The sequence below is a fragment of the Bombyx mandarina genome, chromosome 15, assembly GCF_030267445.1.
Source record: "Bombyx mandarina strain Sakado chromosome 15, ASM3026744v2".
NCBI classification, from domain to species: Eukaryota; Metazoa; Arthropoda; class Insecta; order Lepidoptera; family Bombycidae; genus Bombyx; species Bombyx mandarina.
In genome coordinates this window covers 17,140,958-17,162,044 of record NC_143221.1, presented here as the reverse complement: position 1 = coordinate 17,162,044, position 21,087 = coordinate 17,140,958, and the positions used below count along the sequence as shown (strand labels likewise).

General features: G+C 38.0%; 1 protein-coding gene across 1 annotated transcript in view; it reads right to left on the bottom strand.

The window, feature by feature from the left end:
- The window catches only part of LOC114252505 (uncharacterized), a 75,446-nt gene extending 55,224 nt beyond the window's left edge, over positions 1-20,222 (bottom strand). The window contains exon 1 of the mRNA XM_028186980.2: positions 19,113-20,222. Coding sequence (XP_028042781.2) covers positions 19,113-19,839 — 727 coding nt within the window. The 5' untranslated portion in view covers positions 19,840-20,222. The remainder of the gene's footprint in view (positions 1-19,112) is intronic.
- Positions 20,223-21,087: the final 865 nt, after the last annotated feature.

The following is a 21,087-nucleotide window of genomic DNA, read 5'->3' as shown; positions in this document are numbered from 1 at the left end:
CACACACTACCATGTATTTGACACAACACATATTTAAACTCTTTGTATAATGTCAAACTTTTGTTATTGTTTAGTCTGTGGTCAAATTGAGATTAAATGAATATTGTTTGTCTTTAATATTATTTGTCTATAGTGTAGTCTTGGCGAAATTTGTGATTATAGAAATATAATAGTGTTTGACAATAGAACCATATTAATGATCAAACTTATAATTTTTATAAATTTCGTCTACTGGGGGACCACGAGTGCGTTTTAATTTCGGGTTTATTTGTTTAATTTGTATTAAAATGTTTAGTTTTTGCGTTCCAGAATACTTTACACACTTTTATCAAAGTTATAAATTATACAAGTGGCTTAATCTTAATTAATTCAAGTCAAGGTTAAAAGAGGTCATTAATTTTACATTGTATATTAATACATCATTAAATGTTAATATCTAGTTATATTGACGTAATGTGCACTTTTAAATCTTAATTTTAATTTGTATAAGAATTTAGAATACACACCACTACACACTACGTTAAATATTTCTTAAGATGCTCATTTTGAACATAATAAAATTGTAAATATATGTAAATTGTGTATGATGAGAACAAATATCCGAGAAAAATGAACATGTTGTGCAGAATAACTTAGCTCGACCTGTTCGCTTCGATTATTATTAAGCCTGACAGCTATTTCAGTATGTTCATTTATTTTTTGAAGTGAAAACTTATTTAGCATCGTTGTGATTCGAAAGTCGATGAAACGAAAAAGCGACATTAAAAAGAGACAGACACATAAATTCAAAAATTTAACGTGGGAGAAAATGAGATAGGAGGCATTATACAGTGTTTCTTATATTCGTGGTTCTCTTTCTGCTCTGCTTCGTACCTAATATTCATACTTAATAAATTCTAAATAAATTCATGTAGTACATATGAATAAAATGTAAAATAATTATCAAACTTTGTATCACTATTATCATTACTAAATACAATTAACCTCTTCCCGAAATGTTACATTCATCTCATTATTTTGGAGCCAAATATTTTGAAGCTTTCACTTATACCACGTGTTTTTTTTTAAGTTCCAATAAATCTATTGTCTGTGTGCTGCACGTGTTGTTCAACTTGTACCTCTCCTATAAAGAGTAAAAAGACGATAAATAAGCAACACGAACACGAGATGAATAAGTAAGTGCGAAGTCGTCGTAGCCTAAAGGATAAGACGTCCGATGTATTCGTCTTGAGCGATGCACCGGTGTTTGAATCCCAAAAAAAAAAAAAAGGCTGATACCAATTTTTTCTAATGTGCTCATCAAATTTTCACGATTGACTTCCACGGTGAAGGAATAACATCGTGTACTAAAAATCAAACCCGCAAAATTTTAATTTGCGTAATTACTGGTGGTAGGACCTCTTATGAGTCCGCGCGGGTACCACCACCCTGCCTATTTCTGCCGTGAAGCAGTAATGCGTTTCGGTTTGAAGGGTGGGGCAACCGTTGTAACTATACTTGAGACCTTAGAACTTATATCTCAAGGGAGGTCGTGCATTTACGTCGTAGATGTCTATGGGATCCGGTAACGAAGTGAATTGTGAATTGACCTGTACGGACGTCTCTTAGCGCGCGAACGTATAACCTTTATAATAAGTTAACAACATTTATAAATAACCGTTTAAAATTATTCCATCCAGTACGGTATGTGCTTGAGATACGTGGAAATAAATACTCACATCGAGAAAAACGGCTACGCACTAAATTAATTCACTGCTTATTCTTAATTTATATACAATACTTGATGAAGACGAAATTTGCTTATCGCCGAATGCTTTCCGCAAGTCGAATTTGCAGAAGAGAAGAATTGTGGACATTCTATATGATAAATATTTAACGGATCACTTAGAACACTCATAGAACACTTTAAAATTTTCAATTCACTTATTCTAGACTTGGATGTTTGTGTAAACGGTGTAATATCAAGCTTTGAAACTGTGTCTATTGTTAAATAAATTGATGAATTGTGGCTGACTTTAACATTTGTGTGCAAGATAATAGTGGTGATTGATTGGAATCAATAGAAGAGTGAGATAGATTAAGTGACTCAAACAAAGTGATAGTGCAAATTATTAAATTTTTAAATCTAACTTGTCACTGCATTGTTTCTGCGTATAAACTTGCCACTACTAGAACTGTTTTTCACCGCAGTTTGTGGTGTACTAATAGCCCATTTTTAGAAACGGCCGGGTCGTACAACTGTGCGCGGTGTGGCGCCGGTTCGAAACTCACTATTGACATTGACTTTTTGGGTTCTTCTTTTCTTTTATCTTTTTTATATATTGTTATTTTTAAACAACCTAACCGCAATGGCATCGATTGGTGAATGTTCTGGATGTCGTAATGTTCTCGACAACGACCCTTGTCTTGGATGCTGCAGATGTAAGGCTAAATATGACCTTGTTTGTGCAAATGTTGCCTCCTTTGATTATGAGCTAATGGACACTAAACATAAAGCGTCATGGAAGTGTCCTGAATGCTGCAGCAAGGAGCCAAAAACTGGCAACATTAACACTCCTGTGCGTTCGACTCCATACTCGGAAGCAAAAAGTCAAGAAGAGGATGTACAGGGACAATCCAATGTCACTGTTCGCAAAAGGCCCACGAAATCATCGCCGAAACCATCGCAGAGGCCACTGTAAAAACAGCAGCAGAAATTACCGCCAAAGCCATCACAGAAAGCAGCAACGCAATCATCTCAAAAGTCGCCGTCGAAATGGCAACCGCAACCATCTCCTGAGCCGCAACCGCGATCGTCACAACTCCTGGAACCTAATTATGTTACTGAAAATGGGCTACGTGGGATTCTACAACAGGAAATATCTACCGCCTTGAACACCACCATTAAAAAAATTGTAGTGACCGAGTTTAAAAATGTGCTCGACAAAATAGATGGTTTCCGAGACTCTCTTGAATTTATGAGCACAAAGTATGAAGAGATGAAATCTAAATTCGAAAGTGAAACTTCAACTATCACTGAACTAAAATGTGATAACAAGAGGCTTAAAACAACCATTAGAGATCTCACTGCTAGGCTGAACGTTGTTGAACTACATATGAGAGAATCAAATATTGAAATAAATGGTATCCCGGAAAGTCGATCTGAGAATTTGGTCACTACCGTCATTCAATTATCCAAAGTCATTGAAAATCCGCTCACTAACGAAGATATCCAACGTGCTGTCAGAGTTGCTAAAATTAGTAATGACAATCCACGTCCTCGGCCAATGATTGTTAAGCTACGCAGTCCTCGTTCCCGTGATAACATCTTGGCTGCGGTCAGTAAATTGAATCATAAGGATCCCGAGAGGAAGCCTTGTACACAGCATCTTGGAATTGGAGGAACTGTAAGCCCTGTCTACGTTTCGGAACATTTGACTCCGGCACTTAAATCGCTCCACGCTGCAACTCGTATAAAAGCCCGGGAAATGTCTTATAAATTTGTATGGGTTCGCAATGGGCGAATTTTTGCTCGGAAAACAGTGGAACATCAAGCTCTAGCAATTAAAAATGTGGATAGTCTTAAGCTTTTAGTATAAGTTGTTAATGTATTTTGCTAATAATGAATTGGTGTATTTGATGATCGCAATGCTTGACATATACTACCAGAATGTGCAGGGCCTTAGAACTAAGACTAACGAGGTTTCAAAAAATATTCTGATGTTGAATTATAAGATTATTGCATTTACTGAAACCTGGCTCAACTCAAATATTTCTAATCACGAACTGATCGATGATAGATACATTGTTTATCGCCGGGACCGATCAAGCCGTAGTAATTCTAAAAAAGACGACGGTGGGGTGGTTTTTGCTGTTTCTAGGGACATACCGTCTGCTCGTGTCAAGAGTTGGGAAACAAATGTGGAGGACTTGTGGGTCATTTTGCATATTAACATTGGCTCAAGTACTAGGAAGCTTGCTATATGCGTTGTATATCTCCCTTCACCAGTTAAAACCGAAACTCTCAAGTATTTTTTAGATAGCGCAGATAATATTGCCGATCGGGCCGATGATCTTGTTATTTTAGGTGATTTTAACTTGGGTTTTATTAGTTGGGACCCTTATAAGGATAGTAATTATATGGTACCCTCAAACTATAACTCTCCTCTGGGACATTCTATTACTGACTTTGTTTTCATTAACAATCTCTTTCAAGTCAATGCAATTGCAAATAGTGACAACAGGTTTTTAGATTTGGTTATAACCAGCTGCCGAGATGCATATGTTGTGAGCCCTTCGAGCAAGCTGAGCAAATGCTATAAGCAGCATCCTAATCTACTGTTGAATTTGCCCTACAATAAAGTTGTCTATCTTAAGCCCAAGTGCAAGCCTAGATATAACTTCTATAGAGCAGATTATCCATCCATGGTTAAAATCTGAAAGGTGTTGATTGGCAAACAAATTTATCGGGATGTGAAAGTATTGATTTAATGCTGATAAAATTTTACAAAATAGTGGACGATCGAATATGTGTCGAAACAAACCCTTAATAAATCTAAGTTTCTTAAATGGTTCAGCACCTCGTTCATCAAACTATTACAAGAAAAGGAAAAAATTCGGAAAAGGTTCAAAAAATACAGAAACCCAAGAGACGAAATTGAATACCGTCTGCTCCGCTCTAGATGCCACGCAATGTACGATAAATGTTACTAAGATCATAGGAATAACATCGAAACCAATATCCCTAAAAACCCTAAGCTTTTCTGGAGCTTTATTAAACATAAAAGAGGTAGTGACTCATCCATACCTGCAACTATGAACTTGAAAGATCAGGTAGTAAAAACAGGCCCAGACATTGTGAATCTTTTTGCAGAACATTTTGCCTCAATTTACTTGCCCAGCTCAACGCCTCCGGATAACTTTACGCTTGAATCTCAGTGCTACGGGTCCCCACAACAGATATTGTGTTCATTGGCTATCGAAGAAATTGAGGTGCTTAAAGCGATCAAAAAGATCGACTCTGCGAAGAATGCTGGCCCAGATGGGATTCCGCCGGTATTTGTGAAAAGATGCGGCTCTGCTGTGGCTCTGCCTCTGTCCTTAATATTTAACCGATCATTAGCGGCTGGGACATTTTCGTCCGAGTGGAAAAAAGCGCGCATTGTACCAGTCTTTAAGAAAGGAGAAAATTCTGACGTTCAAAACTATCGCCCTATTTCCATCCTGTCTTGCTTCTCTAAGCTATTTGAATCGATTGTCTATCCTGTAATCTTTCGGCTTGTGGACAGTAGCATCTCGGACTCGCAGCACGGCTTTAGACGTGGTCGCTTAATCGTCACTAACTTGGTCCCTTATATTTCCAATGTGTCTGATGAAGTTGACTCAGGCAGGCAGGTTGACGCCATCTACACCGACTTTAGCAGTGCTTTTGATCGAGTTAACCATTCAATTCTTTTGAGGAAATTATATGGGTTCGGTGTGGATGGCCCACTTTTGAAATGGTTCGAGTCTTACTTGCAACAGAGACCTCAGTCGGTGTCTGTAAATGGATTTAACTCAAAAACTTATTTTGCAGATACCGGTGTGCCCCAGGGATCACATTTGGGACCCCTTCTTTTCATAATCTTTATTAACGACATAGTCGATAAAGTCACTGTAAGGTGTCACTATTTGCCGATGACCTCAAGATATACAAAACCATAGTTTCTGTTGTCGACTGTCGCCAATTGCAAAGTGACCTAGATGCGATCCTACAATGGTGTCGCTGTAACAGTATGACACTCAACGCAAATAAATGCTTTCACATTAAATTCACTAGAAAAAGAAAGCAACTTGCTACGGAATATAAGCTTGATGGTACAGTACTGGCAGAAGTTAACGAGATCTTGGCGTGATAGTTGACAGTCAACTTAAATTCACCTCGCACATTAACAAGTCTGTCACAAAAGCAGCTCAAATGCTCGGATTTTTGAAACGTAACTCGGGCGGATTTAGGCGTCAGCGCACCAAAATCTTGCTTTATCAAACTTTGGTGCGCAGTCATCTTGAGTTCGCCAGCGTTGTATGGAATCCGTATTATGCCGTGCATTCGCAGCGCGTTGAGAGAATTCAAAGAACGTTTACTAGGCATTTAGCTTATAATTCTAGCGGTTTTTCGCACAGAAATCCTTACAAGGAGCGCCTAATTAGGTTTCGAATGTGTTCTCTTCGTGAACGGAGACTTTTATTGGACATGTCCTTCTTCCACAAAGTCGTGAGCGGTCAATATCAGTGTAGCTACTTTCTAGAGAACATGCCATGCATTAAAGGTTCCCCGTACCTATCCTCGCGGGAAACTCAAATATATTTTCTACACCCCACCTGTAAAATCTAATTTGGGACGGCAGGCACCTCTCCGTAGAATAATTTATGAGTATCATTCCCTTATCACAGTGATACCCGATCTTGATGTGTTCCACGACAAGTTGCGTGTATATTTAGGGACAAAATAGGAAAAGAGAGAAAAAACGCACCTTAACTTTAATCATTAATCATTTGTTGTTCTATAACTGACTTGCTGTTGCTTGACATTGTATTAACGTTTCTTCTTTTCTTTTTGATATGACATGTAATTTTTAGACATTTTTATTAATACTTCAACAAATAGTACTGTTTTTTTTTATTATTATTATTATTGTATTCCATTTTCGAGCCGATGAATTGCCAATGCTATGTACGCCATTGTTGTCACATGCATCAGGCCATAAATTAAATTGTTTAAATTTATTTTCAATGTTAGAGGTTTGTGATGTGGCAGTGCTTATTTAAATAAATAAATAAATAAGTAACCACTTGATACAAGGCAGGCAGTAAACTCGTCTAAGCAATAAAACAATTGTATGAACTAGACATCGCTCGCTAGGAACGTTAAAGTTTATTTCATTACCTAAATGAAGATTTTAGTTATCGAAGAGTTCCAAAATAATTGACAGACAAATCGACGCTGAAAGTTATATAAATGTGTCTGAGTGGAATGCAAATATCTGGCATCGGAATCGGCTAACTAAAAACGCTAATTATACAACTTTTGTTCAAAATATTCTGTGTTAATATGTAAATTCAAAAGATTGTATTCACAGCAGATGGAAATGGCAATGATATATACATACATAATGCATTAATTACGTTCTTTTGGTATTAATTTTTCTTTATCCGGTAGAAGGTATTATACATTATTGTTAGGTATTTTTTTCTTTTATTTGCGTTTATTTATTTATTGTATGTCAGGTAGAAACAACCTATTGTGACAATACTAACTGTCGAGTTGTTAGTGATTCTCACTATAGTACAGCTGGGTCTTGTTTTAATTACCGATCATAAACCTGAACATTATAAATTTAATAATTCATTTAATTAAACATGCATTGTCTTTTGTTTATATTTGACCAACATTCAAAATTGTTCCAAGTTCACCGTTTATATGTAGTAACTCGTTCCGTCGTGCAATGAGTGGTTTTTGGTTCGTTTTGGCGGCAATACTGGCATAAATTGATGAACCAAGTAACGCTAAAACATTGAATATCGCGTTACTTCAAATGTGTAAACGTATAAATGTACTGAATATTTAATATTTAATAACGCATCATCAACCGCGGTAACGAAACAGCCAAGTTGTGGGTTGCGCAAGGAGATGCATAAATTGGATTGTATTTTTCAAGCAAAGACGATTTTCAACTACTAAATGTAATTTATGCTTGTAGCACTAATATGATACTAAGTACCAAATTATGTAATTTAATTCAAAATATTTAAATATTTGTTAGGTAACCGAACAAAAACTACAAAACATGTAGGTGTGTACGATTATTTTCATAAAATTAAAATTTAGACATTTTCGTTGGATTTAAGAAGTGGCTTTAAAAAAATTCTATCTTAGCTGGTATATTCGAGAATAATAACAGGAACAGGCTGAACCGGCTTGACAAAATATATTAGATAAGATGAATCTTATTTCAACGAATTAAAGTTGAAGTTCCAATAAAAAATGCAGTTCATTAAGATATATTGTATTAACAAAAAACAAAAATGGCAAACGACTGTTTCAAATTGCTGTTGGTATAATTACTTATCATTATTTGTTCAGTTTTTTAACATGTTCTTATTAATATTTCATAACAGGAATAGCTGATAATCTTTTTTTATTGCTTAAATGGGTGGACGAGCTCACAGCCCACCTCGTGTTAAGTAGTTACCGGAGCCCATAGACATCTACAAAGTAAAATGCCGCCACCTACCTTAAGATATAAGTTCTCAGTTTTTATTATACTACGGCTGCCCCACCCTTCAAACCGAAACGCGTTACTGCTTCACGGCAGAAATAGGCGGGGGGGTGGTGGTACCTACCCGTGCGGACTCACAAAAGATCCTACCATCAGTAATAAATACAGTCATTTTAAATTAAATATAGATAGAAACGTACAATTAAATTGTTATCATGGATACCAATGAGCGACCGGGTGACTTGTGACCTACGGACAACTATAATTGGAAGCGACCCAAACTAAAGGCGAGGGCTTATCAAACAATATCGGTGTGTATGCAGGGTTGACAATTACCTATCAAATAATTTAATGTGGTAGATCATATGGTTTGCTTGTAGTGATAATTTATTTTTGTTAGTCCTGTCCTTTAGAATTGGCTCTGGTAAATGCTTCCATAATCCTCGACTTAAAGAGCATGATATCATCGATCGTCAACTTATCCAGATTCAATATAAAATAGTGAGCTATTGAAACTCGAAAATGTAGTTCTCTGAGGATAAATACAATAAATTGCTATTTGTAATGTATGTATAACTCATGTATTCACTTTGCATTATTTATTTTACTTGTTTCATTTATGTTTTGTCATTTATGTTCATTTATATACACGTTGAGGACTTTTAAATAATAATAATAATGTGTTGTTATTATGTAGTAGTCATACAATATACATATTAATATGAACTAGTGGTCACTTGGTAGTCGAAATTCGACTATAATTAATTGAATAGAGTTCTATTGTCAGACTATTATACTTCTATAATCACAGTTTTCGCCAAGACTGTGCTTTAGACAAATATTAATAAAGACAAACAATATTTAATCTATTCTCATTTTGACCTCATTTTTACATGGCAGTGTGCGTAATGTTTTTTTTTTATTGATTTACTTAATGTATTTTTATGCATATTTTAAAAAAAAAATTAACATTTTGCACTCCTCTATATTCTCTATAAGCGTGGGAAATTTCATACTGCTCCGTCCGCGCAATTTTCGTAAAAAGGGATACAAAGTTTTTGCTTCACGTATTTATATATAGATTTAATACAATATTCAATATCTTTAACGATCGGAGAACAGCAGCGGTTGCTAATAGATTAAACATTACATTCGAAAAATTTGTAAAAACAATGATGAAGACGTTAAAAACATGATAACGCATAATTATCGTAGTTATAACGTCTTTGTAAACCCTAATCGCAGCAGACAGCGACTAATTAAACGCCATGAATATAACAACAAATCACTACTTTTCTTCGGTTAGCAACAACATCAAATTTAAATTTAAGATTAGTTAGTATTTTGATTTTATGTGAAGAATATATCTATGTGGTAATGAAGCAACGAATGGCGTTCACGAATGTGGTCACTGGGGCATCTGTACTCGACATTGTTAATGACATAGTCATTGTGGTCTAAAGGATAAGACGTCCGGTGCATACGTATCTAGCGATGCACCGGTGTTCAAATCCCGCAAGCGGGTACCAATTTTTCTAGTGAAATACGTACTTAACAAATGTTCGCGATTTACTTCCACGGTGAAGGAATAACATCGTGTAATAAAAATCAAACCCGCAAAACTATAGCTTGCGTAATTACTGGTGGTAGGACCTCTTGTAAGACCACACAGGTAGGTACAACCACCCCGCCTATTTCTGAAGTGAAGTAGTAATGCGTTTCGGTTTGAAGGGTAGGGCAGCTGTTGTACAGTAAAAATTGAGACCTTAGAACTCATATCTTAAGGTAGGTGGCGGCATTTTACATTGTAGATGGCTATGAGCTCCGGTAACCACTTAACATCAAATGGGCCGTGAGCTCGTCCACAAATCCAAGCAATATAAAAAATTGTACGATACGTGTTATTTTAGATTTTATGATCATAGAGTTTGATAACAGTGTGAGGACACAGCACAGTCCAACAGACAGACAGCACGCACACCTTCAGATGTGTGAGGTGAAATCTCAATTGTTTAGCTATCTATCCTAACTGTGATCCTAACTTTGAACCACCGCACACAAACATAATAGCTGCTGCCCCTTGAATTGGGGTCACGCGTGATGATACCGCTAGAACACAATTAAAACTGAAACCTATAATGCCTTATCGGCTAACATTAAATTAAAACCGATGAGCGTTGTTTCACCTTCGTTCTACACAATACCAAGAGGAGCGTATCCGTAGCCTTCACGGGTACTTTCTCGGCGCGCTCAGCCGTGACCGAACATACTGCACTGCCGATGCACTGTAACAACGTACTGTGTCTCGTTACAGTCACTCTTACTTCTAAATGGTCAATCGTTACAACATAGATACGAAAGGTTGAGGAAATAAAGTCAGTCAGCGCCTGTTTATCGGCCATTCACGGTCCTGCGGACAGAATGGAAAGCAGCCGACGTCGCCTAAAACAAGTCATTTCGGATCCTCCAAGAGTACTGCCAAGGAGATGACTGCCCATCTAGATGGAGGCCTCCTACTCTTGCCTGGCTGCTATTGTTACTTCGTCATCATCAACGAGCATAAGTAAGCAAATTTAAATCAATAAAAAAAAAGTTGATTTGATGTTCAATGATTTTTATCGTTTTCGCAACCAACACAATGCCACTAGCCATGCGAATTAATAGGACGAATACATTATGATCTCTTTATTGTAACTAAAAATGGAGCTGTTGATCATCAGACGAAATGAGAAGATTTCATTGTTCATACAGATCAAACTTTAAAGGCAAAAAAAAGATAATGCTTCAAACTTTTATAACTATATACATCTCTTTTTGCATCGGAGTTGACAACATAAACGACCCAAAAACATTTCCTAACGATCCCACGGAGGTTGACACTGAATTAACACAAACCTGATATGAATATAATCATAGTACACTTGTAATTGAATTTTAAACTCATTCCAATAAAGAATATAATTGCTTGTCTGTAAACTTAAAAAAATATTTCTACACTATTTTGAACTGTTTCCACCACACTTTAAAGGTAAAAATTCATTGAGCGACCACGTCTAACACGTTAGACGAACCGTGTCTGTGGGAGCTGTAGAACAATGCTTGGAATGCGATTCAAAAGAAAAAAATGTAAGAGTTGAAAGATATAATCGCCGACCGTGCTTCCGGGCAAGAGGTCCGCAATACGAACATTAATGTTTTAACGTTTATTTGTAAGGGGATAAGGACGTTTTGAACTCGCTCATTTAATTAGTCACCCTGAGTACTGTATGACGTGATCCAGATTATATTCCCGGTCATGACTACCTAAGCCGACTACACTTTTCTGAGGCTCTCTCAAATATTAATAATCATTCCCTATTTGAATAGGAACTATTTATTTCAAAGTTATAAAAAGATTAAAAAGCCCCATACCATCAGCTAGATAGCTGAGCCCGTGAAATTCCCCCCAAAACCGACCAAGGCGCTTCGGATATTAGCGGGAACGAACAAAATGAAACTGAAATAGTTTCTGTAAAATGCATTTACTAAAAAAGCTGTACTTTTAACGTTAGAAACAGACAAATATTGACATTCTGTGTCTGCGTAGGCTTGTGTGACTGCTTGGCTGACTACAAAATATGAATAGCTGAAAACTTCATTATTTAATACTTATACAAATAATGTGACTTACAAAAATAAATATATCTTGAAGAATTAACAAAAAACCTTACAATACAACTTATCATTAAGTAGTTTAGTAAAATAATGAATGAATAATGTTATAATATATTATTCAAAAACGACCATATAATAATATGTCTGTCCACGTTTTTGAATCACGTTCACGAGTACGATAACCGAAGAAAATAGAAAAAAAAAGTTTTCTAATTAATGAAATAAGTAACCGTGTCAAGGCTTATCTTTTTAATTTATTTAAATTAATTATAATTTGTTTGCAAAAAAAATAGAAAAATTTAACCTTTTTCAAAGCTAATCTAATGTTAATGAGAACTCACATAATTGTTTTCACATTTAATGTGCTATTCGTATGAACCTGAATAATTGCTAATATTTCAACGTACAAAGCGCACTATCCGCCTGTGACGTTCCCCTCAATCCAAAGACTTAAGAGTCAATTACTCAATTTAATCCCATTAAATCCCCGCTACCAATTAAACTGAGATCAGGCCCCCTGTAGATAACGGCGCGTGTATTGTGATTATCACGTTATTGCGCATGTAGTAGCGTCATGCTTTGAACTAACTTTGGCAAGTTAATACAGATTATGATCAGCATACACGCCTGAGCCAGGATTTAGTAATAACGAGAGGATTTTCTTTATCCCTTGCAAATATTTTGCGGCTCTATTAAATCGCCTTAACTTTTAATGTCCTCGTCCGGTCTGCGATCTGCTTGGGAGGGGCGCTTTTCTAAATAGAACGCGAAATAAAGAAGTATGGAGGTGCCTCCCGCGCGGGATACAATTCGTCTTCCATTACATAATAAAAATTGACCAGCATTGCAGCAGAAAAAAATCATTACGTATTATACACTTCCAAATGATTTGAATTATTGAATTTCCTATAAAATTTGCGTTTTTTTCAGCATAAGACTTCCTAATTAAACTGTAGCAGTTAACTAACCCGAGCACGAATTTTTACTAAAACTTTTTCGAAACACAAAATCAGGATACGAAACTTCCGTAAGCACAATGTAAATATTCAACAGCAAGATTGTCTGTCGGAATGCATTCGCGAAACGTCCGTTTCAAGCGGAAAAGTAAAAGTGAGTGATCAAGATTCTGCATTGCACGATTACTTTCACCCGCACACCGGCACACGACCCCTCATGGCCGAGAGTAGACTATGCTTGGAGACAATGTAAACACGTGTCCAGACTCAGAGGGCCAGTGGTTTGGTAAATTTGCGCGAATGCAAAACGGTGCTTTCATTTGTGTTTTCACTGTGAATTAGGATGCGACAGACTTCGCAAGCGTTCACCTCGCTGGACTAGTGGTTAATGACACTAAATACAGAGGTTCCGAGGTTTATTCCCGGTCAGAGCATATTTGTTAAATATATTTGACCTTCAGAATTTCAGTATACTTGTTCCGACTTGTGCACTTGCACTTATTACGTATCCGGCACTCTTAACAACGGTGGACTGTTCAATGATTTTGGTATTGTTACCATGGCAGACGAACCAGTGGTCAGGATGGTGAGTGGTTACCGTCATTCCTGGAGCCTATCCAAACCACCAAAGCTAGAAGCAAACTAGGCCGCTTAGAACGACACTCAAATCTTGTTGAGGAAGAAGAAGGAAATGTGAAACATTTAATTTTTTCGTCAAATGGATAACATATCGCTCGAGTTCATCATGATCAAGAATAATGTTAAGTGACTACTCAAAATTTACAAAATAAACTCTAATTTCACGTAAGTATTACAATTGCATCTGTATCCGATCGGTCACTAGCGCGCACACTTGGTCGGATCCCCCTCCCTCCTCACGGATCCACATAGCCGGATCGCACCCATGGAAGCCGCAATAAATATTTTTTCTAAAATTTAACTTTTAGGAAGTAGCCCTTGCCAAGGCAATCACAGAGGATGAAAGTCGAAATTTCGATCTCTGCAGTATTCACACTTAACGAGAACAGATGTCTGTGGTAATCTAATCTACAGTTCCAACTTTAGCTATGTGTGATTTTCCGCATTCTATAATCCTTACAGGTGAGGACTGCGTTACTGTAGTGTATGTGTGTGTTACAAAAAGTTAATGTGTTTCAAGGCACGTAGGCTCACACTTAAGAATGCAGTTCTTCTGATTAGTACTTTGGTAGCAACGCGAGATGTGTACTTGTGGTGCCATTACATTCTGAATATGTTTTAAAATAATTTGCATAACTAGTGACAGAGCACGCGTTGACACAACCTTCCTTCATTCGTTGGAGAGGGTCGTTCTTTAGAACAATTGAGCCTTTGCGCTTATGTTCCTATGTGGATAACGGCATTCTCATTAAGTTTTCTAATGGCACCCGTAACCACTTAACACTAAATAGGGCGTAAATTGTTAACGCAGTCATGCGAAAAAATTATTTACACTGATTCGAAGTCGTCGTGGCCAAATGGACAAACGCCTGGTGCATTCGTATCGAACGATGCAATTGTGCTGGTCTTCGAATTCCACAGGCAGATAACAATTTTACTAATGACTAGCGGCCCGCTCCGGCTCCGCTCGGGTCTTTAACAAAAATTTCAACGATATTTGACGTTGTATTATTTTTTTAAATAAAAGAACACTTATTGCGGCATAACTATAATAGTTAGACATATGCTGTCGCGACACTTTTTGTAAATAATAATGTGTTCTACAAAGTCGTAGTACATTATTTTATTATATCATCGATAGTTTTCGCAGGCCACGCGATGTAATGAATATTTTAGGTAATTTTTTTACACCTTGGGTTTATTATAATTATTGGAGTTTTAGTAAGTATTCCTAATTTTTTCAAAAAAGATGTCACTCGGGAATAGTTTAGCTTCGAAACAGTAAAAGAATTTTTCAAATCGGTTCAGTAGCTTCGGAGCCTATTCAATACAAACAAATCTTTCCTCTTTATAATATTAGTATAAAAATAGTATAGAAATACGCACTTAGGAAATGTTCACGATCGACTTCCACGATGAAGGAATAACATAGTGTAATATAAATCCAACCCGCAAAAAATACAATTTGCGTAATAACTGTTGGCAGGACGTCTTGCGAGTCCGCGCGGACAGGTACCACCGCCCCGCCTATTTCTGCCGTGAAGCAGTAATGCGTTTCGGTTTGAAGGGTGGGGCAGCCGTTGTAACTATACTGAGACCTTAGAACTTATATCTCAAGGTGAGTGGCGCATTTACGTTGTTTATGTCGATGGGTTCCGGAAACCACTTAACACCAGGAGGGCGTAAGTCTGTCCACTCACCTAAGCAAAAAAAAATACAAATAAAAAGGAAGCTAAACCCGATATCACTACACCGGCTAGTCGATCTATTTTAAGTAATTGTTTTAAAACTGAAAAAAAAAGGTTTTGATTTTGTTTTTGCAAAAAAGTTTTATAAATGTATTAACTTTCAACAATTTAGTTTGGCATAATGAATTTTGAACTAAAACGATTTGTATTCAAATCAAAAGTAACTTTATTATTACATCGCATTGACTCCAACGTGACTCCATTCAATGCAAATGACCAACAATAAACTGTGAAACTTTCAGACAATTATTATCATAAAAACAATTAAGAACGATTAATAATTTCATATTGAAATGTATGTTGTAAAAAAAACAAGCCATGCTTGAGAAGTGTGGTTGGCTACGGTTGCCGGTCAAACTAGAAAACATTGTGATTACCGCAACAGTTTTTTTTTTCCCTTCCTAAGCTGATAGATAACCTTGAGAGGCTATATCAGTGGATCTTTGGGGAATATACGACGGAAGGAAAATCTTCCACCGAGCGGGTGATATTGCTCGGTAGACCGACGGTCCGAATGTTGTTGTTCGGAACTTGTATATATGCGCTTTATCTTGAAAATGTCGTAAGCGAGATTCAGGCATCTGTCAATTATCTTGCGTTGTATGATGGCTACCCGCCACATCACTCTCCTCCGAGACTGAAGGTCGTGTCATTTTTAGTTAGCGTTGTCCGTGCTGAGATTAGCTTGCAAGGGCCAGTGCTGCTCGAAGCCTGCAGTGAGTCGAGGCTGAGCTTGAATGCTGCGTGCGTGTCGCCGGTGCTGCTCGAAGTTTGCAGTGAGTCGAAACTGAGCTGAATGCTGCGTGATTGTCGCCAGTGCTGCTCGAAGTCTGCGGTGAGTCGAGACTGAGCTTGAATGTTGCGTGCGTGTCGTGCGTAGTCCATGTGATGCAGAGCTGCCACGCCGGAGATGTGTGACCCCAAGCGTTGATGATCCGGACGTGGGCTGCGATGAACTGTAGCGGTGTGATGAGGCAGTGAAGTTACGTGCCGTAGGACCAGGAAGCGCGGTGAGTCGGCTGCGATGGTCCTGTCGAGGCTGCGATGCTGGCTTGCTGTGGGACGACTGTCAATGACGTGCTTTTATCTGCGAGAATGCGGGGATTGTGGTAACCGAAGTTCTTGATGCGCTGATGATGAATCAGAAGGTTGCGTGTTCACATCACGTCGCAGATCACCAGTTTGGGGTAGCTTAACGACAGAGGGAACATCTTCCACCGAGCGGGTGATATTGCTCGGTAAACCGACGGTCCGAATGTTGTTGTTCGGAACTTGTATATATGCGCTTTATCTTGAAAATGTCGTAAGCGAGATTCAGGCATCTGTCAATTATCTTGCGTTGTATGATGGCTACCCGCCACAGATCCTTAACTAGTAGGTGAGCTCACGGGGCTCAAACCTGACGACGTTGTTAACACGAACCCTAGCAAGAGCCGTGCTTCGCAGAATCTACCACCGGATCGGAAACGCGCCTCACGGAGAAGATCCGGCGAGAAACTCAGTGGGCTGTGTCTGAGGGTTAATTTACTCGTCGAGCCCTTCGTCGCAATCGACGGGTTCGACGAGGACGATGACCGGTGCTTGAGGTATCTAAAAGCACCGTTAGTGGATCGGGAGGATCCGAAATGACGTGTTTGGGACGACGTCGACTGCTTTCCATTCTGTCCGCAGGATCGGGAATGGCGCAACAGCCAAAATGGTGTGCCACTATGTATTACTGACTACTCTTTGAGATCAATTAACTGGTACTAAATATGTTCTTTTCTTCAAAATTACGGAATTATGAATGATATATTTAATATTTAGCTATTGATACATATTATTTTACATTCAGAAAAACAGAATTACAACAAACATCAGTATTTATATAAGACATGTTAAGTTACATAACGAATGATACTGTTAGATCACGTACAATGATGGCCTAATGTTATTGATAAATTCTTTGTTTTATTACGACAAAGTAAATATTGCTTTAGATGGAGTGATATTTGAACGAATTAATAAAGTCAAAAAAGATATCCAATCAGTTGTGTCGTTATTGTCAAAAGGCTACTTACCAACTATGTGCTCAGTTCATATTAAGATAAATACTGATGGACGTTATTAATATGCAAACATATCGAACTCCGAACCTTAATGCGCTTAATAAAATGGAACTAGGAACAAAAATGAAATGTTTTTTTTTATTGCCCCTGTATGCAGACGAACATACGGCCCACCTGATGGTGAGTGGTTACCGTCGCCCATGGACTTCAGCAATGCCAGGGGCAGAGCCAAACCACTGCCTGCCGCAAATGTTTATTGTTTTATATCTTGAATCAAAAGTAATTGAAGTCTGCTGACACACAGTGGACGTCACAGACGTAGTGTTGTTTGTTTTATTTCTTAAATCAAAATTATTTTAAATCTGCTGATACATAAATTTTGTGAATGTCATAAACGTGTTAGCACTGAAGTTATCTACAAACACTCAGAATCAATGGGGCAACTACTTACTTATGTCAAGTAGGCACCCTGGATTTTATCCGCAACTAACCTGCTCATATAACAAATACTAATACTCGTGAAAATCGATGGATGTTTGTTACGCTTTCAGGCAAAAAGTAGTGGACGTGTTGTAATGAAACTACGCAATGTAATAGCTTATACATCAGACTAGCACATAGAATATCATGTTAAGTCACACGATGCGGTTAATGCCGGGTACACACCTCTAATACCACTTTGCCGGTTTCTCTCGCGAAGCACTAACGCGCTCCGGTTTGAAAGGTGGGACTACCGTTATAAGGAACCCTCCTTGGCATGTGTCAGTCAAGTCGATGACAATCACGAAATGATTGCTAAGCAATAATAAAATACGACAATGAACGAGATCCTTGATAGTATATAAATTATTGTCCGAAAATAATAGTTGCCCTTATTTTTAATGTTTAATTTGATTGTTTAATATTCATCGCTTGCAAATTTTCTATTATTTTAAACGAATGAAGGTGATATGTTCTATTAGAACACACTATAAAAATATACGACAATGTGTGCGTAGGTTCGGGGTTATATGTATCAACTTATCTAAGAAATGACTAGTATACTTTACATAATGTTTTAATTTTTAATTTAAAGAGAGTGGTAAAGCGAGGCTCGTTTAGTAATTCATAAGTCAAGCCTTTGTCTTTATCGAAAACTGAATACCTACCTATAAGTTTAATTAATTACGAAAATTAAAGCAATTTAACTTCATATTTAGTTTTTGTTGTTTGAATTTGGAATGGCCATATAATAGCATGTTAATAAAACAAAATACAATTACCAAACGATTACTTCACTTTTTTCTTACAAAACGATTAACGACTGGTGCAAAAACATTTTATTATAATCGAATAATTTTGACAATTAATTCGATTCTAAGCTCGATTAACATTAGCGTACGATCGTTTGGTATCCGATTTTGAAGATCAAAATCGTTCGGTCGAGTGATTCGCCTTGGACCAGTTACACAATGTCGTAGTTTGCTGATGTTTCATTGACTCGTTCTTTCACACCGTAAACATCGGCTATTACTGCTGTTTAGCACGGTATTCGCGTTTTTATCGATTACTCTAATCGACTCAGCTTATTGAAACGATTATCGGAGCCAATAAAGACTTACAATACTTTTGATATTGCCGAATTCCTCGGGTTGATTGTATTTAGTAATTACATTTAATTCAAAAGTGAATGTATTATGTTTTGATTGTAGCAACTGATCGTTTCGCAGGAGACGAAGTTGCCATTTTTTATTTGTTTATATTTCTTAACTTATCGAAATTGTTGACCTAGATTCAATCGATTCAATACATTGGCAAACGCTTGATAAAGTTTATCTTATTTGGACTTACCTCTAGCCCAGCCGGTGAGAACATTGCCGAGATACGCCACCTTGTAGACGGGGTCTGGTTCGCTGATCCGCACACTGTTGGACCGACGCAGGAGCTTACCGATACCCCTGGACAGGCGGCCAATAGCTCTCGCTGTAAAGTCCTTCCCCGATAGACCCTCGGCCAAGCAGACCTCTGCGGGTAGTATGGACTTGCCCTCCGCTGGCTTGTGCGCCAACAACCGCGGCATCATCAGCGGTATCGACTTCTTCCTTTCCGGCGTAAGGGTCTTCGCCTGATGGACACTGTAGACGTTGCAATTCTTCTTGAAGAGTCCATTTGATTCTTTGGTTTGTTCGCCACCGTCTGCGTCGGAGGGTTCGACCTTGCCATTGAGATTCTCGCTGGAAGCCGTGTTGTTGTTGTTGTTATTGTTGAGATTGTCGGTGTGACAGTCAACCAAGCGGTGTTCGCTGGAACGCCTCTTGAGAAGAGATGGATTCCGCAGTAAAATACTCGTTTCGCTTGAGCTCCTATTTTTAAGGATATGTACTTTCTTGACCCTCGTAACGCTGCAATCGACCTCGTCAGCGCTGACCGTCCTCTCCGTCTTACCTTCCTCATCCAGGAAGCGCACTCTCAGACCGTTAGGTTTGCAATCACTGAGAGTTTTTTCCGCATCTTGAGATCTATCCGATTGCGTTTTTGCAGCGGTCTCGATACAGTTTCGCTCGTTTTCTCGAGCCATTTTTCTTTATAATTCTGTGATTGTCGACGACTATTACATTATGAATGTTGTGTTTATTCACACAGTTCCAGCGGGAGCTTTCACGAGCACAAACCAGTCACTCCTCGGTAAGTAATAACACACACAGAGCACACACCTCGTCCATTCAAGAACGACACCGGTTTGGAATGTAGCCTTCTCGACACTAAATGCACTTGTTCGATTGTAAGGAGTTATATTGATATAAATACAATTTTAATGTTTAGTAAAGATCACTTTAAAGATTAATTTGTGGTTTAATTTAATTGTTCGACAGAAAATTGTTGTGTTTAGTTATCGCGGTTGCGAGTATGCGAGAGCGACGTAAACACCACCATAACCGTCTACTCCCTGCGACCGAATGAAGTGGAGGCGGCGGGGATCGGCGCGGGCGCACACTGTACACTGTCGCACAGCGACTAAATACAATATTGATGTAAATCCGATGTCCGATACTCGTTTGCCGTAATCTCGAGTAATAATGCGCACTCAGCGATCCCACGCTGAAACAAAGAAGAATTAAATTATTTTAGTAAATTATCAAGCAGAATTGAAATCGTGGTACTGAATGCTTCTGACTACGTATAGGTATAACGAAACAGTACGTAAGACTTCGTGTTGAAGATTAATTCAGTGAAACAGGTGTGTGACATAGTTAATTTATTAGTATTATTCTGCAGTACTTGTGTACTTGTACGTACTCTTCGACTGTACTTAATATAATGCTGCTATTTATTTTGCAGTGTAATAAAATGTTAAGTGATTGCAATGGTTACCTAATAATTTATCATTTTAAATGTCTTGTCTAGCTCATAGTCCATCCACTAGCCATCGGAGGCCGAACAAACTACAACGTGTTGATACGCATTGTTTACCCATCAACAATACGGCGTTAATTCGATACACCTCAGACACATTTTTTTTAATGCTCTTGTAGGCAAACGAGCATACCTGATGATGAGTGGTTACCGTCGCTCATGGACATCAGCAATGCCAGAGGTAAAGCCAAACCGCTGCCTACCGTTAAGTACTCCACAAGCCTGATGCCATCAAGTCCAAGTCTCCATTAAATTGGCATAACCGGTGTCCTAACCCTCAAATCCCAACGTGTTACTTATTATTACTTCGCGACGTAAATAACCTGAATATCTTTGCCAATCTACGTAAGTACAAAGTGCACAAACTTGAATTACTGGTAACAAGGCGTCAAGTAAATCTTTGTACTGATTC